Source organism: Nesoenas mayeri (genome assembly GCF_963082525.1).
Source record: "Nesoenas mayeri genome assembly, chromosome: 9".
Lineage (NCBI taxonomy): Eukaryota > Metazoa > Chordata > Aves > Columbiformes > Columbidae > Nesoenas > Nesoenas mayeri.
The window spans coordinates 16,357,753-16,380,656 of record NC_137557.1 but is presented as its reverse complement, the minus strand read 5'-3'; the positions used below and the strand labels follow the sequence as shown (position 1 = coordinate 16,380,656).

The window sequence follows — 22,904 nt, the reverse complement described above, 5'->3', positions numbered from 1 at the left end:
GGCCCGCCCGCAACACGCACTCGCACATCTGAAGTTCCCAAAAATACTTTATTTATAACAATATATCCATTATCACATGATTCAAAAATACAGATATACTTTTTTTTTTCTTAACTTTACATTCCTTTTAATAAAAAGATTTATTTTCCATTTACAAAGGGAACACGGATCTAATTCCTTTAAAAAAATAGAACGATTGAGTTAAAGGCATTTCACCTCCAGTTTGGATGAGCTGGGATAAAGCTGAACCCCGTGGGGATTTGGGGGTTTTGACAGTCTTTAGCAGAACATTCCTTTATGTATCACAGTCTCATTCACCCTTCTCCAGAAAAGCATAGCTAACACTGTACATTCAAAATTCAGGAGAAAGATTTAAATCCTTTCATAGGCAAAAATGAAGGCCCAATGGTATTTCTGTCAATAAGGGTTTTAAAAAAGGAAATATCTCTAAAGCCAGGCATGAGCGGCCAAGGAGCCTCTCAGAGCCCCGTGCTGGTGCGTTCCCAGTGGGACGGTTTATTGCTGGTACGAGATGTCAGATGCTGACACCATAAAGTCTTAAAGAAGAGGATGTTGTACCTCACGCTACTTCCTAGTGAAGCACCTTTCTGAAAATAAAACCCAAATGGCATCAACTCTAGTCTCCAGGATGCATTATTTGTCTGTGTGCTTTCCCTGTGCCATCGCAATGGCAACAGCGACAAATGCGCATTGTCCTGCAGAGACACCTACAGAAATTCATATACAACACGTAGCATCGCACTTTAAATGGAAGGACCCTAGAAACTTGGGTTTTTCCCACAGCAGATGCAATAAATCACAATGTCCACAGGGAAGCTGTCTCAGTATCGAGAGGTTTCTTCTGTCAGTCCTGACTTGCAGCATCTGCAAAGCCCGACAGAGCGGAGCAGGGAAGGAAAATTGGCGAGAACCACCTTCTACTTTCTTCAGTCACAAAACACAAGTGAGAGGTCAGTGAAATGTCAGGGAAAAATGTCTTTTTTTCTTTTGGAAACAGGTGCCAGAATCTGACTAGAAGTGGTTTTTTTGTTTTCCTTCTTTACCCAAAAGGCCAAATTCACAGACCCTGGGCCATGCTGCTGCATGGGTAGTTGCATTGGGGCTGTTTTATTTTCCCTTTCCACCAGAAAAACCACCTATCCCTGCAACATCTTTTACAGTAGGGGGATAAGCCCCATAATAGAGGGGATATACATGAAGACAAGAGTGATCTCTAGTCTTCCATCAATTTCTGCCTCCTCTATAACTCATAAGAAGGAAAAAACAGAAAAACTTGTGTTTTCCTACTCCTGATTTCCTTCTCTTCCTTCCCCTGTGGTGACAGCAAAGATTCACATTCAGAACCTGAAAGGCAGCTTAAAGAGATCAACAAGATGCAAATGGACCCCCATTCTAAAAAACAGAAGAGACAAGGGGTAGTTTGCAAACATTCCTGTTCAACCCCCCACACATCCTCAAGTTCTTCTCTTAAAAACTTTTCTCCCAAGTGCCACGCAGGCAAATAAGAAAAAAAACAGGCCTTCATCTTATTTTATGAATAAATCCGACCTTCTAAGAATACTGTAGGTTTCATCTTCACAGTAAGGGACTTAAAGGATCTTCAGAGAAATGGAAACAGCCAGGAAAGGTAACACGCTCTCAACTGTTACGAATAAATGCTGCAGGACAACTCCTTTGCTATGTAAAGGTTTTCTCCCCAAAGAGACCAACCTTTTCTAGAAGCGGGTGTAAAGTCAAACAGTTTGCTTCTGTTCAGGTTTGTGTGTAGGGGGCACAAGATCAAGTAAAATAAAGGCAGTGCAGAGGTAGACAGAAGAAATTCCCCAAAAAGAAAAGATGCGATCACAGCTCTATCCCATCGCTGCCCTGTCAGTGCTTGGCTTCGAGGAAACGGACACTGGGAACAGGTCACCAGCTTTCCCGTTCCTTTCTGTGCTAAAAAACGGCACAACAAATCAACCTCACACCTAAATATGGAGCCAACGTCTTCTGTGTAGGCTGCTCTGGAGAAAACCCCTTCTTCCCTACCACACCAAGCTCCACATTAAGCAATTTCCATGAAGACATGGGTATTTCCTTCTCCTGCAACGTGGTTTCACAGACTCCGATGAACTAGTGGAGACCACAGGCACTTCATAGTAACGGCGATTTCAGTGCTGGGCAAGCGCGACACAAATAAAGCCCCCGTGGCAAAGGGATTTCGGACTCTCTCCCCAAGTCATTTTCTTATGACAGGACGGGAATAACAACTGGCCAGTGGATAATTAAATATCATACCAGAAAAAGAAGGGTAGGTTAGAAAGAAAAACAAACAAATAATCAAAGATAATATTGCAACATGAGTGCAGGAATATATTAAATTCTTCTTGCCTCGGAGGACACATTCCCCTCTACTCCTTACTTCTTTTTCTTTCTTTCCTGAACACAACGAGGACAAAACCTACATGGAAAGAGAGGCAGTGATTAGTTCCTGAAGTTAACGACACATAGCCCAAAACCTTTTTATTATTTGGGAACGAGCGGGTGGGAGGGTGGTCTAAAAGCAGCCCATTCAAGTAAATGCACCAATTTCCAGGACATTGCTGGAACAAATGGACAAAGGGAACCGCAGCAGCTCGGGTGGGTAGAAGTGACACCACTGGGAGGGCTTGTGATTCACTTGATTTCCTTCTCCTACGAGTTGCTCCAAGTAAAAAGAAAGTTACTCCAAGTAACCCCTCCAAGTTTGCCACACAAGCTTCCTCAATGGGCAAATGAAAATAAACACGTTCCTCTGACTTATTCCTTCCTCTAACCCTGACTTAAGCCTGCTTCTGATGGGCACCTTGTTAATTAGACAAGAGAAGCCCATTAAATAGAAACTAAATACAGAACAAGCCTACAGTTCTTTCCAAGATGAGCACATAAATAGAACCTAGAGCAGGCTTCAAACTCTGCTTCCAGAAGCGGCAAAATGTGGTAACACATCAGACCTGAGCTGGATCACATACACATGCACACAAGCCTCACATTGAAACCTGCTGTTTATCACACAATTTTGCATACGCCCAGGTCCTTGTTTTGCTCCCACTAGAATCTAAAGGCTCTCGTGGAAGGAGATATTAGGAAAAATATCTTGTACCTTCTACCTTTGCACAGACGCAATCCCAAACCGTAGAGGATACAAACCCCCTGAGGACAAGAGCAAAGCTTCTCTGTCAGGAAGGGTCACAATGGGGTTTTGCGATTTTTGAGGGATAATTTAGCTGGATAAAAATCAGAAAGCCATATTTTGTGATACTCACCACTTCCCTTTTGGCTTGGTGGTGAGGTCCACACAGGCAAAGTGGAACCACTCGATGGGGCACTGCAAAACAGAAAGGAAAAACCCTCAGAGGAGATGCTCAGCGTTTCACAAACGTTCACTTTGTACGATCTAATCGAGTGAACCCCCCCGCTAGGATTTCACAGCGCTGTGATGAAGCAAACACCTGGAAAAAAATCATCTCCAGTGCTTACGTCTGGGTTGTCACAGCCGATCATCTCTCCGTAGGACACCTGGTGACACAAGCAGTAGGTGGGTTCGTTGGGGTCCACCGGCATGTCCAGGACATCCGAGGGATGCACCGACAGGATGGTGTCAGCAAACTCAGACCTGTGGACGAGGAAAAGGTTGAGGACAAAACACTCGGCACCCGCAGGCAACACCGTGTCCCCAAGACCTAACTCCCACCCGGGAAAAGCGGCTTTAACAAGATCTTCCCTAAAACACTATGACTCTATATTAGAGTTTAGACCACATTATCACGTATTAGCCAATAATTAAAACAATAAGATAGGTTGGATCAAACCCAAACCATGAGCTTGACTATAAAGGATTAAGAGAATCATTTGCAGACACCAGGGCTACAATAACAAAATTAACCTACAGATCACTTCTCCTTCTTCACAGAAGAATATCCCCCACCTCCTAATCTGTTTTAATATACATTATTATCTCGTTATCCAGTACAAGTGAACCTGCCTGCTCTGACAGGAATGTACTGAGTTTAGTTTTCTGCCCGTCCTGCAAACATCAGAATTGACAGTGTCCCTTTAGTACACATCGTATTACAGAGGAGACATGCTTTGCTCCTTGCTTCACAAAACCAAATTAGATTATTCAAGCCTATCTAAAGACACGATTGCCTAAAAACAACCCCGAGAATTCTCCAAAAGTTCTAGATAACAACACGACATCTGTTTTTCTCTTGATGGATAAGTGTTACTTTTTACAATCAAGACCACAAGCAACTGTTAAAAATAGCCCCATGACAAAAATCAAAGCTATTTTCCCCCAGCTTGCCAAGAGCAGTGAGGCTGATCTTGTCCTTCCAAGCCCGAGGGCATTCCAGGCACGCTGAGTTTCCTCGTGCTGAGCAAGGAGTTAATTAACAAAGCAGGATGCTAATGAAACGGGAGTGAGACCACAACACTCCCACGGCCGCTCACCGGCCAGACCTGAGTCATAAATAGGGTAACATGAGCTTGTGGAAAATTCATGAAGTGTCAAGGCCGAGTCCCCGCAGCTGCGGCTGCGTCTGTCTTACCCTCCTTTGAGTTTCTTTTTCTTGGGTGTATCTTCCTCAGACGCTCGCCTGCCTCTGCCGCGGGAGCTTCTTTTATCCTTCTGACTCCGTCCCTCTGTAAAGGGGAAAAAAAAAAATCCATCATTTCAACCAATTTGAAAACCAGAAACATCTCCAAACGTTTTGCCTTCGATGCGTTTATCATTTTGAAAACCTTATTTCATACATAAGCGAATACAAAACGCTGATTCTGAAATGCATTTCTGTGCCACAAGCGGGCAAGTAGTAGAGCAAGAAACTCTTGCGTTCACAATTTTGGCAATTAAATCACTGCAGCACAATACGAGCGCGTATCATTTCACACGATATAAATAGCGTCGTATTTGATTAGACATGCTGTAATATTTCCTTTTAAAACCTCAGTACACTTATAAACGCTCAGCCAGTCAATTGGCTACTCAATAACTAACGTAACTTATTTTAATCCATGACCTTACCCCTTATCTCACAGTTCAAAGGCATAAAGCTGCGCTGGCGTTCGCCACGCTCGGATTTCACTGTTGTCACACGAGATTTCCACTACACATTACAATTAATGGTACCGTGCCTTTAACTCCTAACTCTTCCCGCTGTTTTTTAGTTTGATTAGCAATCAAATTCTGGCAAAAGGACGAAAAAAGAAGTCTTCTCCTCAAAAAGAGCTTAGAACTGACTCAGTAACAGTTCAAGCCTGAAGCTAAAACTGTTACACTCCAGAGCTGTAAGAACACCAGCTACAATTCTCCTCATCTACTGCCCGCTGTAAATATTTGAAGAGTACTAAAAACAAGTAGAGAAGACACTATAGTGTAACTTTTCTCCCTCCAGAAAATTTTGGCCTTTCTGGTTCGATACGCACAGAAGGGTTGTCAAGCGCCTCAAAGTTACGCACTTTTCAGGCTTCGAGATCCAGAGTTTTCAAAGTCGCTGCCTTCCAGTTTATCTTTCAGATCCGCTTCGAAGCGCGCCAGGTCGGCGTCCAGCCGGCGGATGTGCTTGTCCACCTGTGCAAAGAGCAGACCGCAAACTCAACTGGGAAACAATACATTAAAGTCCTCAAATGAGAACAGGAAGGTCTGGTGACTTGGCCCTTATCGGCACGAACGGGAATATGCAACTTCAGAGCAAGGCATGAAAGGGGGAGCAAACTATGGACCAAAGGGAAATGGGAGATGCAAAGGGAATCAGCACAGAGGAAAAACAGAAAAAGCCAGAGGAAAACAGGCAAAACAAAAGGATCCAGTTCCTCTACAGACAAAGGAAAAGGGGAGGAGGTGGCACAAAGGAGAGTCAAAGCAACTCGGACTCACGGGTCGCAGAATGAAACAAGATGATGAGAAGTATTAAAAATAACTTTTTTCTCCTTGCAATTTTCAAAATGCCCATGAAAAAGTGTTGAGATCAGCCTGTTTTTCCCGGCTTTTCACTGGGATCCTCTTAAAAGAAATTTGGTAATAAATACAGGCTCCTGCTGACTCCAATATTGAGAAAAATCCACGCTCAGCAAGTTCCTTGTACCATCCTGGCTACAATAACGTAGTTTTCAGGAGAGAAGTAACAAGGGTATTTCAAGCCACCCCCAGATTGTGTTTCTGCAGCACCTGGTCCTCAAATTAGCCGTTATCTAGAACGCTTCTCCATCCCTGTGAAGTAATTTCCCTTCCTGCAGTATTTGATAGCAATAAGCATCTCTAGAAGCTGGAGGAAACACGCCAAGTACAGTTAAATGGATAAAATAGAAAGAAAGAAAAGTTGTTCAAGGGACAGCTAAATGGACATAAGGAGTAGGGGCAGAAGAAAAGTGGAAAGCTGCATCTTAAAGTAATGATATTCTCCCACCAGGTCTATTGAGGGAAGTTTGGTGTCCAACATACAACCAGAATGGTGGAGCTGACAGGGCCACTCTGACACTTGGAAACCAAGGAAATTGAAGAGATTTCCTTTAACTCTTCCACAATATAGAATTCTACTTCAAAAATGTTGCTTACAGGTAAGAGCAGCCCTAAATAAATCACCGGGTGACCGGGGAGCCGCTGGGGAGGAGGGAGTGGGGTAAATTTGCTGACATTATTACATATCAGAGCGATCAAGATATCTCCAAGCAGGATCACAAAATCATAGAATCACTTAATTCCGGGTTGGAAGGGCCCACAAGGATCATCTGGTCCAACCTTTCCTGGCATAATCTCAGCTTAGACGAGCTGGCCCAGTGCCTTATCCATCTGAATCTTAAACGCGACCAACATTGGGGAATCCACCACTTCCCTGGGGAGATTATTACAATGCCTGATTGTTCTCATCGTGAAAAATTCCCCTCTTGTGTCATTTAAGCCTACTTGACACAGAACCCAGAAAACAAGAGGAGGCTTCCTGGAGAGGGCAACAGTAAGAACAATAAGCTTGCAAACTCCCTACTTTGTTTCAGCCAGATATTCCAGAGCAAACCCCTTTTTAACAGAAGCCCCGCTGGCCGTGATCCTCACCATCTCGTAGGTCTGCATGGCCAGCTGCACTTTATCATCGCTGTACTCCTTGCATTTGCTGTAGGCGCTCTGGATTTTCTTCAGGTGTTCCACTCGCTCCTCAGGCAACATGTTCTTCACCGATTCAATGTATTCTGCGGCGAGACTGTCAATTTCTGCTTTCTTATCTGAAAAGCACACGTGAGAAAGTCATCATCCAAAGGCACCGTTTTCTCCTTCTACCTCTCCACAGTACTTACAAGACCCTCCCTGACAGTTTTTCTGGCTTCCCCATATCCCTTCATCTATCTACGTTTCTTTAAAAAAATTGAAACAAACGTATTCGCTCTTTAACATTTGTGTGATTCTGATTTCTTAAGCGTTTCACAGTTAAATTCAGAGGAGGAGCTCAAAGTTCAGACCACAAACAGTTTGTTCACAAACTTCAGCCTCTGCCCATAGGCAGAATGTTACATTTGCTGTGCAGCTGTTTACCATTCTAATGCTTCAAATTGAAAGTCTTTAACGTGCAACCAGATACCAAGATAAGCCTCAAAAAAGAAAAAGATTTGGTCTTGCAAGTCACAGCAATTACAGCTCAGTAGGTGTGCAAATATGCGCAAGTGAGGCTGTCCAAGAGGCCATTGGGTGCAGTGATCACACGGCGACAAACTAACACAAAACTGCTGGGAAGAAATCTAATTCTGTGAGCTGGAGTCCTCTTGGAAAATTAAGAAATGCTGCGGAGCGCTCAGGTCAAGAAAGGGAAGAGCGGTACAGGGGAGATGTCTCCTTATCCTTCAGGTGGAGGGTCTGGTCAGACTCACAATAGCAACCCCTCAACATGTCGTCATTATCATCTAAATGAATAAATCCTGTCAGCAATTGCTAACCTAAAGGTATGTAAATCCTGTCAGCTTTGGGTCAGTCTGCTCACATGACAAAGAGGCACTTGCAAACACCTCATCAGGAGCTACAGGCACCGCTGACCTTGCAGCTTTAGACATTTTGGAGCTGCACAATTCACTGTCTTGCTTTAACACATCTCGAGACTGTTGGACAAAGTGTCCCTGAGCTGAACGTCACTCATTAGACGCTAAAATGATTATGTAACCAATATGCAAATGTGCAACCAACTGGTTCTTCAGGGGTCTCCTGAGGAAGATATGGTTTTGTAAATAACATCTGGTACTTTTCTATCTGGTGTGTTTGACTTTATTCCAGCATCCAGGCTTGGGCAGCTCTAAAATAAACAGTACCTTGTATCTTGAAACAAAGAAATAAGCTTAACAGCAGAGTCAATTATACTGTTAAGCAGCATTCTTTATTTTATCAGCACTGGGGATCATCCTCCATTAGTGCTCCAAACACTGGATGCTCTTGCGTTGCTTATATTCACATAATTATTACATATGCATTACAATTTTTGAAAATTTTGACATACATTTATACTAAGAAATAATTGATGATGTTAGCTATAATTGTTTAGTTTCTCACTTACAATACATCTATTAATTATTAGTTAAACATAAAGTAACCACTCTGCTTCTAAACAATGTGTCACTTAACCTTCTGTCTCCCTTTTGTCGTGCAGAAGGATCTAAAACTTGAGAAACATCCCCTCGTTTTGCAGGTGGTCAGAAAGCATTTATCTCGTGTCAAATGATTAATGACGGGTACGTGTTTTGTAACTTAATCACAGTGTGCATTAATTTAGCAGCTTCTCTCCACTCCGTCTGCTCAACTGGGCTCGTTCTCACGGTCACCCTGTCCCGGGCCAACAAACGCACCTTCTGTCCTCTGATCCAGCTCCCGCATCAGCTGGAAGTTCCTCTGCAGCTCACACGGCAGGTTCTCGATACCTGGAACGGAAAGATCCATCAGCTCCACCGCTCGTCCTCCCCCCGACACCCCCGCAGCCCCGGCTCCTCGCACGGGGAAACCGCAGTGACTGCGCGTTTGGCTCAACGTACCGTAAAGCGCCCGCTGGCACCGGGACAACGGACGGACACGCTCGGGCCCCGCGGTGACCGCGCACAGCGGGGCAGGAAGCGCGGAGCCCCGCGCATGGTGCTCCCGGGGGCGGGGGCCGGCGCCACCCGGCCGGTGTCACCGCGGGGACCGCCCGGAGGGGCCACTGCGGCCGGGCCGGTGTCACCGTGCCCACCGCCATGGCTTCCGCGCCCGGCGCACAGCGATGACGCAGCGCGGCGGCGGCTGATGACGCAGCGCGGCACCGCCCCCCCGGCCAGCCCGTGGCGCAGCTCTAATTCCCGCCGCCGCCCCCGCCGCGGCCGCCGCCGTGTCCGCCGTTTACCCCCCCGCCCCCAGCCACCCGCCGCCCCTCCGCCCCGGCCCCGCACTCACTGTCCAGGTAGTGCTCCAGGTACATGGCGGTCGCCATCTTGCGCCCCGCTTCCCGCCGCCGCTTCCCGCCGCCTGCCGGGCCCGCATTACAAGCGCCGCGGCTCCGGCCTCATCCCATATTCACAGCGCGCCCAGCGCCTATTGGTCGCTGGGGACGCTCCCGCTGAATATTCATGAGGGGGCGTGCCCGTCGGAGGGCGGAGCCTCGCTTCCCGCCTTACGGAGTAACCTCAGCGCCTCCATGTCCGTCGGCTGCCTAGAGCGGCCCTGGGAGCTAGCTGGGATTGGCCGGGCGGCGGCGGAAGGGGCAGGGTGGGCGCAGCGCGCGGAATGGCGGGCCGGCGGGGAGCGCTGATCGTGCTGGAGGGGGTGGACCGGACCGGGAAGAGCACCCAGAGCCGGCGGCTGGTGGAGGCACTGCGGGCACAGGGGCACCGCGCCGACCTCCTCCGCTTCCCGGGTACGGGGTGCCGCTGCCCGCGGGGGCTGGCGCGGGGGGACAGGGAGGAACGGCCGGGCCGGGCCGGGCCGTGCGGGGCCGCGTCTGAGGGCCTTGTGGTATCGCTGAGGAGAAGCTGCCGTCCCATAAACCCGCGTTGTCTGCGCCCCTGCCCTGCGCCCTTTCCCTCGCAACCCACTCGCTCGTCTCTACAAAACTTATGTTTTCGTGTTGCTCTTTTTTTGCCCCTCGCTTAACTTTTTGTGACTTGGGCCCCTAAACAGTCTGGGCTGCTGTGGGCAGTCACATAGTAAAGCTCGATGGACGCGCTTTGAGGCCAAATTAAATGTGTTGCAAGCCTTATAACAACCTGGTTTAAGCTGGTAGTGCTTATTTAAAAAGTTAAACTGTTTATCTGTTTATGCTTTAGTGTTTACCAGCCACAAGAAAATTACCTTCACTTTGGGAACACAAAGTTCACCTGCACAACAGTTTAAAATTTATTGACACAAATGTATGCTTTTAAACTGTGGTTAAGGCAATTGCTTTCAGCGTTCATCGGTTTATCCACTCCCACCAGCACAAGTTTCTCGCTCCAGGTTTTGCGAGGCTGCTTTACAAGTTGATTTAGGTACGGACAGTGAAGAGATGCTGCCAAATTAACGTATGCTGTGATTAAGTTACAAAAGACATACCCATCATTAACCAATCGACATGGTCAATGCTTTCTGACCACCTGCAAAACGAGGGGATATTTTTCAAGTTTTAGATCCTTCTGCATGCCAAGAGGGAGACAGAAGATTAAGTGACACATTGTTTAGAAGCAGAGTGCTTAGTTTAATTATTAACAGATGTATTGTAAGTAAGACACTAAACAGCTATAGCTAACATCTGATAAACGCTGATAAAATAAAGAATGACGCTTAACAGTGTAATTGACTCTGCTGTTAAGTTTATTTCTCTGTTTCACCAGCAAAAAGACTCCATGACGCTGCTTTGAAAGTGCTAAAAAGCCGGAGCTTTTATCCAGCACGTTGGACGCAGTGGGGATCTTCCCTCTAATCAAGTGCACACGTGATTCACATTTCTCAGTATTTATTACAGATACCAATTGCACTTTCATTCATTTCAACCGCTTAGTTCATGCATTAAACACAGATTATTTCCATAACCACGCCCTTTGTTGAAAGTCCTGTTTTGATATTTGAGTCTCTTCACATGGGGTCCCTTCGCGCTCTGGTGCCTCTTGGGTGACACGTGCTGGCTCCTTGACCTGGTTTCTTGGGCGTGTGTGTTGTTCTGTGTTACTGCACAGCAAAAGTCACATAGCTCTTTCTTCACCTAGTGGAACGTCCCTCTTTCCGAGCTTGCAAACCAGGAACATTCTGCTTTGCCTCTGTTCCAATCTCTGCAGCTCTTGTTTCTCTACAAATATTCTGTTGCTTTAGGTCTAGTTTTGTTACATTAGGTCTGGTCTTGTTACAATACTTTTGTTCTTATCAGTACATCCAGCCCTGGAGCCCTCCAACCTGTGACAGATGGACCCCTGTCCTCAGACAGACCAACTCCCTCCCACCTGTGACAGACAGACCTTCCCCACCATCAGACAGACTCATTTCCCACAGGCTCTCTCCCCACTCTGGACAGACTAAGTTCTACATGTGACAGACAAACAAACCCCCATTGCAGACAGAGTGACCTCCCATCCGTGACAGACAGACGCCCCATTGGTGAGAGCGGCTCAGGGCAGCGTCTGCTCCTTGTCCCCCTATATCTTCCAGAGCGAACCACGGAGATCGGGCAGCTGATCAGCTCCTACCTGCTGAAGGAGAAGAACTTGGAGGATCACACCGTTCACCTGCTCTTCTCCGCCAACCGCTGGGAACACGTGTAAACACCTTTGCTCAGTTGTAAAAACAAAACGCGCGGCGCTGATCCTCCCCGCGGTTTTAGCTCGCAGTGGGTACAGGAGGTATGAGAGTATGACCCTGTTTAGTAAGGGGAACATAGCTGGAAGTGGCTTTGGATTTAACCTTAGATCACATCACACTGGTGTTTTGAAATCATTAGGTGGGATATTTCTGAGCCCCTGCTGGGTTCAAGAACTGGGGGGCTGAGAGTGTACCAGCCCAGTCTGTGAATTTACTTTCTTTGCTGAATGGAGAGACCTGCTCGGCATGGGCGTCTGCAAGGACAGGTTAAGGAATCATGTCCAAACGATGCTGGAAGTGGCTGCCTTGGCTTTTGGCTCCCGAGTCTTTGCTTGTGGAGCCAGGGAAATCGGCGCCGGCCATTACTTTTACCTGGAAAGCTCCATTGCAAAATGTTTTCATTTTTAAAAAGAAGCGTTGCCGACTCTGCCGTAGTGGCAGTGCCGAGGAGACTGGGAAAGCTGCGAGAACAAGTGTCATTGTGAATAAAGGACACTTTTCTCTGACAGGGTGTATCACAAATCTGCTGCGCTGCTTGAAGTAGAAAGAGGAAGGGAAGGTTATTTGTCTGTTAGAAGACAATACAAATAGCTATTATCCACCATCAGCAGCACAGATAACCCTGACACTGCTAATGATCACTGTTAACGATGACTTAGATTAACACTGCCCTGGTGAGTCCTTTAGATGAACTCCTTTCATTTGTATCGCTATAAAGGAGTGTAACTTTATATATTTTTTTCTCCCCCATGGGTTTCAGACCGTTGATGAAAGAGAAACTGCATCAAGGGATTACGCTTGTGGTTGACAGATACGCCTTTTCTGGAGTGGCCTTCACGAGTGCCAAGGAGGTGAGTGAGCCCCTCGCTGTTTTTGGGGAGGCGGCTCCAGTTGGAGGGCTGGCCAGTGTTCTGGGGAAATGAAATGGAGAGATGGAAGTTCCAGCTCAGGTATTGACGTGGTTTGTTTGCCAGAGTCCAGACCTTCCCCTGAAAGGGCAGAGAAACTAATTCAGTGACGTTTTGTGAATCTGGGCAGACTCCTGGTTGTTGGGAAGCCTGTTTGACTCTAGAGAATGATGATGCGAGTTGACTTGAGATTCTCCACGCTTGCTCTGGCTGCTGGCACATACATTTGTAAAGAATAACAGAACCATGTACATTAGAAGGGACCTGTGGAGGTCACGAAGCCCAAGCTTCTGCTCCAGAGTAGCTCTAATGCAGGCTGGCTGCTCAGCACCGCATCCAGCCAAGGTCTGAGCAGCTTCAGGGCTGCAAATCCACCTTTCTGGGCTCTTCTTTCAGTGTTTTTTTCACCTTCACAGTAAAAATTATTTTCTTCATTTAGCCTGAATTTCTCACGTTCCCGCTTGTGCCTCTTGTGTCTGCTCTTGGGAGCAGTCAGCTCTGTGTGCTGCCCTTCGGGTGCGCAGCTCTGACATCCTCCAGAGTCCCGTGTTTGTTCCTGTGCTCCGAGGAGCTGCCCTGGAACATCACCCAGCTCTCCAGGTCCTCTTTGTTTTCCACGTGGGTTTCCCAGGACATCCAGCTCTGAGGTCACTAATAAACAGAAATCTGCTCTCCTGAAGTCCACACGGGCACTTCTCTTTGTCTTGTTGACTCCTCTCCAGCTAAATTCCTTCTTTCACATTCCTTTCACCTCAAACTTGCTTGTCTTTTTTTGGGACAGAACTTCTGCCTGGACTGGTGCAAACAGCCCGACGTTGGACTCCCAAAGCCGGATCTGATCCTGTTTCTTCAGCTGAGCCTGGAAGAAGCAGCGGAACGAGGGAACTTTGGAAATGAACGTTACGAGAACAGCTCCTTCCAAGAGAAAGTCCTGCAGTCCTACTACCATCTGATGAAGGACAAGACGTTAAACTGGAAGGTGAGGGAAGAACGCTAACAGGCCTGTCACGGAGCAGGGTGGGGGTGTCTTGTGGCAGCTCCCAAATTGTGCCCTGTGCTCCTGGTCAGGGGGACACACTGGGTGTCAGCCAAGGGCACGGGGACCTGTGGCAGAGAGGACACTGCGCTGTCCTAGGACACCCTATAGGGCCATGTTGGGGTGGGGAGATGATTTTTGAAAAGAACTTTCAGGAAATCATTCTCTTTCTTAAACTGACAAGCCTGGGTGGGCAGCAGCAGGACACATCCGTGCTCTTCCCCGCCTCCGTTTGCTTCGGGTCTCGCAGCATCTGCCGAGGAGCCTGGAATTGCTGCAGGTTTTTGTGGCCCTCCCTTAGCCATTATCCCCTTCCTTCTCACGGGGCCGCTCTACCTCAGCGTTTGCTGCCTTACTGTTTCCACAAGTCTCTCCAGATACATCATCTTTTTTTGTTCCATGCTTTTCCTTCTCACTCATCCCTTGGAGCTGTTTGCAGAGCGCTGCTTTATCCCAGAAGATGAAACATTCTCTGTTTATCCTCTGTATATTAATAATCACCCAGGCTGAGGTTTTCTAGTGTGGGCATCCTTTTTACCATCTCCATCACCCTCCATCGTGAAAAATGTGCAGCATCTTCTGTTTGTCCTGAAGCTGTCATGCAGACATAGGAGGACACGGATTATGGATAAATTCCTACTCACCATAAGCTGGAGGTGCACACAGATTTACCATATGATCAGACTGCGCAAGGTAAAATTAATCCTTCACAGGTAAACAGGAATCTGTAACACGAAGGAGTTTTTGTGTACTGCCAGAACATGAAGGACCTAAAAGTACAACAATCACCAGACTAGGACTTTTATTCCAGTAAAAGCTATGGTAGGAAATTGCCTTTCCTACCTCACAAGTAATGGAAAAAATAGATTGATAGGAAACATGCACCCTAACACAAGAAAAACAAAAGGAATTAATTTAACAAAAATAAATGTGCAGTCATATGAGGCAATGTATAGTCCGTAAACTGATTTTTCCAGAGATTCCAGCAGCAAAACACATCTCTCTTATTATCTGTCATCTGTTATCTCTTCTGTTTTCTATCCATTCCTTGAAAGGTGTTTTCACATAAAGCAACACATCTGTTTAAAATACCCCGAAGTACAGATACATGTGAGAACAGATGATGAAGGGGTGTCCCTGAAACGAGCATAGAAAGGCCTTGAGGTGCTGGAGTGAGTGGAGAGAAGGGAACGGAGCTGGTGAGGGGCTGGAGCACAAGTGTGATGGGAGCGGCTGAGGGACCTGGGGGGTTCAGCTAGAGAACAGGAGCTGAGGGGAGACCTTCTGATCTCTGAACTGCCTGAAAGGAGCTTGGAGCCAGGGGGGTCGGACTCTGCTCCCCAGGAACAAGCGCCAGGAGCAGAGGAAACGGCCTCAAGTTGCGCCAGGGGAGGTTGAGGTTGGATCTTGGGAACAATTTGTTCCCCAAAGGGCTGTGGGGCATTGGAACAGGCTGCCCAGGGCAGTGCTGGAGTCACCATCCCTGGAGGGTTGGACAGACGGACATGAGGTTCTCAGGGACATGGGGCAGTGCCAGGGGTGGGGAACCATTTGATTTGATGATCCTGAGGGTCTCTTCCAACCAAATGTTTCTGTGGTTCTGTGATATCAAATCCTTCTTCACACTTGGCCACCCAGCAGCGATGCTGCTGTTCTGTAACCATCACGCTGAGGAAAAGCAGCATTGTACAGCACAACCACCTTCACCGACCTCTGGCAGTGTTTAAAAACCCTGACAAATCTGAAATTGGACCATCACATGATGAATTTTCAGTGGTTCCTACAAGCATGGGTGGAGTTCATTCTGAAGAACCACTGAAGGATCAATACCAGATATTTCTGGGGACTGCAGTACAGGATGGAGAACAGTCCCCAAAGACTGTCAGCAAACAACACACAGCAGCAGCTTCTTCCATGTCCTTTCATCCAGCCCCACATCTACTGCATTAATGTCTATTCCTAAATAAACCAGTTTTTTCCAACTCCACTCCAGAAATAGCACACAGGAGGTGTCATTAGCTCCTTTCATGGCTCGTGAATTGTCACAGCAGTGAGTAACGGGGGAAGCACATAAAACAGCCAGGCGAGGTTTTCTCATTTGATGGTGTTAATTGAGGAACACGTTTCTGTGGTTTTTCTCATTTGATGGTGTTAATTGAGGAACATGTTTCTGTGTTTTTCTCTTGCTAACAGACCATGGATGCTTCAAAGGCCATCGAAGACTTGCACAGAGAAATCAAGTCCATCGCAGAGGAAACCATGCGTGAGGTTCAGAATAAACCTTTGGGAGAACTCTGGAAATAAAACTTTATGCGAGTTACTCTTTTCGACTGAAGGCAAAACTCACCCTTTGGATCTTCCCCGCTTGGATAACGACATCACCCGCCAGGAACTGCCACGTAGACCCCATGTATTCTGGACCACCATAGTGCGGATATCCTCGTGGTTTTATCTGCTCTTCCCCTCTGGCCTGTGTAATTCTTGCTGTATTTTATAAGTGAAAATGCGACAAGCACGTAACAAATTCCTCATTCAAACCCTCCCTACGCCAAGGAGGAGCTGTTGTTCCAGCCCCAGTCCTGTCGCGCAGGTGTGCGGGAGCCCAGGGTGCAGCAGCAACAGAATTCCCCGTTCTGGGGAACTGCCTCACTAGTCAAATGCATCCCCTGTGCTGAAACCAGTTTGTAGAAGGCTTGCTAATAAATTACTATTTTTAACATTTTGCACAGGGCATTTCCCCTCCCCTCTTTTGTTTTTTCTCAGTACGATCACTTACGTCCTAGAAGGATATGTGGGAGGTGAAACTGCTGTGGTTCAGGCACTAAATCCAGGGCGAGCGGTTTGCTAGAGCTGTGGGATGAAGGGAACAAGAAGTCTGCTCCCCAGCTGCTCAGTGAGGATGAGACAGAAACTGAGCTGCTGTGAGCAGGTGAGGGGCTGAAATGGTTGTCGTAGCTGATTGATAGCAAGGCCAGTTTGAAGGGTGAGCAGCACATACATTTCAACTGGTTGAGTCACGCTTGTAACTCCCATACGCAGAACCAAGTGGAATTTAAACAGCGCTGCCCAACCAGATCAGCTACGAGTTCCTAACAGTAAAACTACAGTAAACTAGGATGTTAAATTGAATCATTTGCACTAATACAGGGATGAGCAGCAGAATTCATATCTCTACCTGTTGGGCTATTAACCCTCCAGCAGCACGGACCAGGTTGATGGCCAATACAGAGACTAAATCCTGCTCTAATGCTTAGAGGCTGATTGAACTGATCCACTATGAGGGAGAGGAAGGGAAATGTTTAAATCAAAATTGTTAATGCATCATCTGTTGCCTTCACTCTACAGGCACACAGCAGCTGGGAGCAGAAACTCCTGTGAAGGTGACCCCGAACTTCCAGCAACAGTGGAAGATCATGGCCTGCAGAAGTCATTTAATTCATATTAGCTTTAGGCTCTTAACAAGCCAGAAATACCCGGTAAATATTTAAGAAAGCTGAGCTTAGCTCTGTTATTGGGGTTGTGTTAACGCGCAGGTCAAATCTTGTCTAGATGAGCTGTCCTTAGCCACAAAAGCACGAAGATGAAATACGAGGTAACTCTTCTTGTGTACAAATCATGAAGGAGAAGTGTCCCGAGTGATTATCCCTCAACAGAAAGGACTGACCAACAGCAACAGAGGGTGCAGCCTCCTGATTCAAGAGGTGCGATCTACCATTCCACAGCAAAACATGAGAAGTGGTCATTGAATTGACTATGCCGAGTTCTGTACTGTTTGCTGCTGCTGAGCTGGGGTTTGGAAGGCTGGCTGGAGGCAGATATAACAGAAAGCTGTTGGGTAAATAGCTAAACAGCAGGCCTACCGTCTTAAAGGAAATAAGTTTCATTTTCTACCTACCAATGCCAAAACTTTTCAGCCTTTGCCTGGCTCTTTCCCCTCCACCTCAAAAGCAGATGTGGCAGAGAGTTGTCAAAAAAGCATGTCCTGTCCTGGAAGGGCTTGGGCTGTTGCAGAAGCAGAGAAGTGCTGTGTAGCTTAAAATTCAAGGAGCAGAATTGCTGTGCAAGTGTTTTTTTCCCTTTTCTGCCAGCTTGTCTGCAGGTGCTCACCTCTGGGGCAGGGCCTTCAACTCAGCCGTCTCAAGCGGCCTCTTGTCCTCTGGGATACACCAAAAGGGAGACAAAGTCACTATTGCACATTACTTAACTTTTGCTCCCATCTGCCTTCGTATTGCGCTAAAAGGGTAAAAACTGCCATTGCTGATGGTGTTCCCGGGTACCACCCGCCACCACCCTCCGTTCGTCTGCGAGAACACGAGGACAGGCGAAGATTTTAGATCTGTTTATTCAGATACAAATTGAAAGCAGATGAATGGAGCACAGCCCCACTTCCTCTGCTGCCTCTTCCCCAAACTACCAGAGAGAAGAGGAGGAGCAGGCAGAAAGCAGCAAATAATAATTTAGTGACAGAAGCATCGTGGTTCCCGGTTCAAACCTCTGCTTTTTGGATAGCACAGGGACAGTTAGAGCATCAGTAGGTCAGTCACGGGGGAAATGGGCCATTTCTAGCCAGCTGTCACCACCATTGGGCACAAAAGTGTCAACTGACAGGTTCCAATCCTAAAGGTACAGAACAAAGCCTTGCCCACAGGTTTGCAACCTGCAGCATGCGCTAAGGAAACTGCTCCCGTTGCAGTTTGTGTTCAGACACAGGTCCCCAGTTCACCTTTCTCTGGGTTCTGTGCAGAGAAGCCCCGGGCAGAGCTATCAGCTTAAAGTAGCTAAAATTTCCAGTATAATCAGACCTTCTCAAGACATTCTGTCTGGCAGAAGGCAAACGGTGCTGGGAAGCCACTGCTGCACCTCCAGCTTTGGAAAGGGAGTAACCACTAAACAACCCACCCAGGACACCTCAAATTTTCTAGCTCACGCTTTTGGTACTGAGAGGGTGAATTCGGCAGACGCCATGCCAGCACGCGGGTGCACGCACAAGGCTGGCGGATCTCAGTTGTCCTCTTTCGCCTCTCCCAGCTGTGGACTTTTTTTCCCCAGGGTTATGGAATCCAGTTGTCAGCTCGGAGCAGCTTTCCTGAAGATACTCGCTGTAGAGACTAATCCACTCTAGAAGCACAACTCGGTGAGAAAGAGCGCACACGTTTTCTATTCTCCTTCCATTCTTTCCACTGTTATTTAAGCAGAGACTGAGATGTTCCTCCCCAGCAGCCTTTCTCTTATTGAATTACCAGCCACTTGCAGGTCAGGATGCAAGCAGAAGGGTTCTACACCTGCGCAGAAGCACCAGGTACTGCAGAGCATCACCGGGAGTTGTACTGTAGACTCCAGAGGCTTCCCAGCCGTCCTATCAGGACACATCTGTTCATTTGCACCGTGAGCTGCAGTCCAAGCTGGCCGGTGAGGAGAGAAGCTGCTCAAGGAATTAACTGCACGTTTCACCTGCTAAATGACGGGTGGCTCTAGTGAAGCTTCAGAGGGGACATCCCCGTGTAAGGATTTAGCGCTCTAATGATTTCTGTGCCTCCCCCGGAAGGCCGACTGACCTGCTGATATAACGATAGGCTTGGAACTCCTGAGCACCAATGCATCCACTCCCAGCAACTGTTTTCTGCCGAGAAATTCCGACTCCAGCCAGTAAGGCTGTAACACCCGCTTGGTTCTTCATCCCAACGCAGACAATGCGCGCTCCGCTCAGAGGCTGCACAGAATGCCAGGATGGACGAGAGGCGGGGATGGCAGCAAGCGCCTATGAAAACCGGCAGCCCCAGGCTCTCGAAGGAGCTTCCCTCCCCCCCTTCTCCCCACACGTAACACAAATTTGCAGAGTCAGTTGTTTCCTATTTGTTTTCAAAGGGACAGGATTTCGAAGTCCTCATCTTCTGAGTCAAAGAACCTTTCCAATCTGTCGGCATCGGAGGAGTCTGCAAGGGAAAAGGAAAGTGTTACCTCCGTGGGACACACCGACTGCTCAGCAGCAGTTGGGCGGCAGAACCGGCTGTCAGGGGCCCATAGGCTCCAAGAGACTCTGTGACGCACCTGAGTGAAGGCTCTGAGAAAGGATGAGAAACAGCACATGTGAGGAGCACGGAAAATAGGCTGGGCAGAATTACAAGATGCGCAGAAGGTACGACGTGTTGCACAGATCACACAATGTCAGGGATTGGAAGGGACCTGGAAAGCTCATCCAGTGCAATCCCCCCATGGAGCAGGAACACCCAGATGAGGTTACACAGGAAGGTGTCCAGGTGGGTTGGAATGTCTGCAGAGAAGGAGACTCCACAACCTCCCTGGGCAGCCTGGGCCAGGCTCTGCCACCCTCACTGGGAACAAGTTTCTTCTCAAATTTAAGTGGAACCTCTTGTGTTCCAGTTTGAACCCATTACCCCTTGTCCTGTCACTGGTTGTCACTGAGAAGAGCCTGGCTCCATCCTCCTGACACTCTCCCTTTCCATCTTGATCCCCATGAATGAGTCCCCCCTCAGTCTCCTCTTGTCCAGCTCCAGAGCCCCAGCTCCCTCAGCCTTTCCTCACACGGGAGATGCTCCACTCCCTTCAGCATCTTGGTGGCTGCGCTGGACTCTCTCCAGCAGTTCCCTGTCCTGCTGGAACTGAGGGGCCACAACTGGACACAAGATTCCAGGTGTGGTCTCCCCAGGGCAGAGCAGAGGGGCAGGAGAACCTCTCTGACCTACTGACCACCCCCTTCTAACCCACCCCAGGTACCATTGGCCTTCCTGGCCACAAAGGCCCAGTGCTGGCTGGAAGTAAAGGAGAAACCTCCATTAACTCAGGCTTCATGAAAACATACACCTGCCTTGGCAAAACAGCAACAACTCATGGCTGGGGACACAGAAATGCAAGGCTGCAGCCCCCCCAAACGTTTTGTGACAAGTTTTAATCCTCCAGTAGCACATGCAAATGCCTAATGTCACTTTTCTTGACAAAAATGCAGCGCCCATGGGCACTGGCAGGGCAGTGTCCTCAGTGGAGCGGCCCCTTCACTTCAGGTGATTTTGTCTGGAAAGCTGTTAATAACATTCCACACAAATTTAGGTTCAATGCTAACACATCCACTAGAACGAAACTTTAGAGCCCCTATTATGCAGAATGTTTAAATTGCTTTTAACTTCACAGTGCTGAGAACACTTAGAAGCAAGTATATTCATTAATATGAACTTCAGCAAAACTAGTGCATTTATCCACATTCAAGTTGGAATTGAAGAAATGAGTAAAAGAAAGGAGACTAATAGGGACGTCATGCTAACAGCACAATACAGATCCAGGGATTAAGCTGTGTTGTTTGGGGGTTTTTTGTAATGCTTTTCTGCTATTGTGAGGGAATCAAGTGTTCTTACAGAAAGGAATGGTGAGGTAAGGAAGGCTTTGAAAGTTCACACTAAGGAGAGCACAAGGAAGCGGAGGGCGCGGGATGCAGGACACAGCCCAACGCCCGGTGACAGGAGCTGTCAGTGGCTCCTTATCTCCTGCAATGCTTGTGCACATCTCATTAAGGTGATAAGCAGAGCCTGACAGCCAAGATACTGCCCAGCTCTTGTTCCTTTTTGCACAGGCACAGGGAAGTGATGCCTTACGCTGGAGCTACGTTTGACCAGCTCTGTCTTTGACCATTTTAATTACCTAGAAATGCAGTTTTTGGCCTTTTTAATGGGCCTTTTTGATTCCTCCACACATCCCTTTACAAATCGTAGATTCACATTGCTGTGATAGCTCAATAACTTGTTTTTTTCTTCCCTTTGGTCACCATCACCATTTACAGACTCATCCTAAAGATCATCCTGCAACATTTGCGAACCATTTGCTGAAAGCCAAAAAACTAAATCAGTTGACCCAAGAGCTCCAGATCAAACTGCAGACAGAACAGGGAAACACTAGAAGTCTCTGTGCAATTCCACACCATTGGTGGAAAACCAAAGGGACCAGCTCAACCTCTGCGTGGCCTCACCTGGGGTGAGATTCAGGACGTCAGGGTTGGAGAAGTGAGACGGTTGGCGTTCAACCAGTTCGAACATGGGCAGCGCTGCTCTCACCAGGGACAGCTGTGGAGCAAGAGCAGAACCATGAGAACCAACAACTCCGTACTCACCGTGCTCTCCATCTGTAAAGGGTAAAAACGAGCTGTTTGGACCTTACTGCAGCTGAAAATAAATGTTTCTCAAATCTCTGTCTTATATAATCAGTGGAATTTCAGAGCTATGCTCTTCTTGGTAGTTTCATAAACGATTTTTGTATGCTTTAAAATGGATAGCACTGCAGAGAACATGGTCTCTGTGCAGAGGCTTGGGAACGAGACAATTCCCTTTATTCCTTTCCTGGTGATAGAAACACACACCTTTTTGATTTGCTGGCACCAATCATTAAAGTCCTCCTCTGTGTTGCAGAAAAAGCCCTGAAAAAAACAAAAAAAAGGATTTATATATTGTAGATGAGGCATTTTAGCCTTAAGGCCTTGTATTAGCCCCAGGCAACATGACCAGGACTGTGAGAAGTTACAACACCCAACTGCCTCACTTTTAAACTCTGGCTTACGCTGCCTCATTACTCAGAACGCTGCCCGTACACTTGATGTGACCAGACTATCCATGCGCTGGAATCACCAATGTAATCGTCTGCTCTGCTGCGGGAGGGAAACTGGGCAGAAACAACCCAAATGGAAACAGCAGGCAAATCAAGACAATAAAATTAAACAGTATTCCCTGAAAAGAAAACAGTTTCAGAACAAATATGAGGCCTTGGTTCTTACTTTTAAAATGTTCTTTAAGCTTCAATGATTGTTTGCTGCTACAGTCTTGGTGAATAAAGCTATACCTAAATGGAAAGTTAAATGTATCCACGAGGTGTTAACATCTACATCTTATTATTTGCAGTCTGTCAGAAAGCAAAAGTAACTATAAATAGCGCTGTGCCAGAAACTGGATTCTTGACCAACAACGGTGCTTCAGCATGCAATGAACTGGTTCATTCTAGAGTGGTCACAGTTGTTGATGACAAGAGGCTTCGTATTTGAATACGGCACATCTTTTGGCCCTTGTGAAAAGAAGTCTGAATGATAAATATTTTCTGACACTTTGGAATTACTGTTGCTCTTCCCATTTTCTTTAGGTCAACATATGGTTCATGGCAA

At 47.3% G+C, this 22,904-nt stretch overlaps 3 protein-coding genes across 13 annotated transcripts in view; 1 reads left to right on the top strand and 2 right to left on the bottom strand.

The window, feature by feature from the left end:
- Positions 1-29: 29 nt before the first annotated feature.
- Positions 30-9,565, bottom strand: ING5 (inhibitor of growth family member 5). 2 transcript variants are annotated; one of them, XM_080349348.1, is made up of 8 exons: positions 9,437-9,565; positions 8,860-8,931; positions 7,091-7,257; positions 5,500-5,611; positions 4,590-4,683; positions 3,520-3,655; positions 3,306-3,367; positions 30-2,461 (listed from the first exon to the last, which is right to left on the bottom strand). In XM_080349348.1, exons 1-8 carry the CDS (start codon positions 9,471-9,473, stop codon positions 2,419-2,421), a joined length of 723 nt encoding a protein of 240 aa, XP_080205474.1. In that variant the 5' UTR covers positions 9,474-9,565; the 3' UTR covers positions 30-2,418. The 2 variants fall into 2 exon arrangements, with proteins under 2 accessions (XP_080205474.1, XP_080205475.1); XM_080349349.1 differs by lacking the exon at positions 9,437-9,565 and adding an exon at positions 9,043-9,233.
- Positions 9,566-9,766: 201 nt separating this feature from the next.
- On the top strand, positions 9,767-18,880 carry DTYMK (deoxythymidylate kinase; the record flags this gene model as incomplete). 4 transcript variants are annotated; one of them, XM_080349489.1, is made up of 7 exons in its annotated part: positions 9,767-9,896; positions 11,657-11,765; positions 12,567-12,657; positions 13,496-13,693; positions 15,944-16,340; positions 17,096-17,451; positions 18,800-18,880. In XM_080349489.1, the coding sequence occupies 5 exons, from the start codon at positions 9,767-9,769 to the stop codon at positions 16,052-16,054; spliced, it is 639 nt and encodes a 212-aa protein (XP_080205615.1). In that variant the 3' UTR covers positions 16,055-16,340; positions 17,096-17,451; positions 18,800-18,880. The 4 variants fall into 4 exon arrangements, with proteins under 4 accessions (XP_080205615.1, XP_080205614.1, XP_080205613.1 ...); XM_080349488.1 differs by having other exon boundaries at positions 15,944-16,679; XM_080349487.1 differs by having other exon boundaries at positions 15,944-17,451.
- ATG4B (autophagy related 4B cysteine peptidase) overlaps positions 18,081-22,904 on the bottom strand; it is a 21,243-nt gene continuing 16,419 nt past the window's right edge. For all 7 annotated transcript variants that reach the window (XM_080349480.1, XM_080349481.1, XM_080349486.1 and 4 more), the window contains 3 exons: positions 22,113-22,169; positions 21,726-21,819; positions 18,081-19,683 (listed from right to left, as the gene is read on the bottom strand). In XM_080349480.1, the coding sequence (XP_080205606.1) occupies positions 19,610-19,683; positions 21,726-21,819; positions 22,113-22,169 (225 nt within the window). In that variant the 3' untranslated portion in view covers positions 18,081-19,609. The remainder of the gene's footprint in view (positions 19,684-21,725; positions 21,820-22,112; positions 22,170-22,904) is intronic.

Bases quoted from the DNA above. Each gene is read 5' to 3' on its own strand.
- ING5 (XM_080349348.1), bottom strand. From the start codon at position 9,473: ATGGCGACCGCCATGTACCTGGAGCACTACCTGGACA. The intron at 8,932-9,436 runs GTGAGTGCGGGG...TTTCCGTTCCAG, and splicing joins CCTGGAGCACTACCTGGACA to GTATCGAGAACCTGCCGTGT. The intron at 4,684-5,499 runs GTGCGTAACTTT...TCCCCTTTACAG, and splicing joins TGGATCTCGAAGCCTGAAAA to AGGGACGGAGTCAGAAGGAT.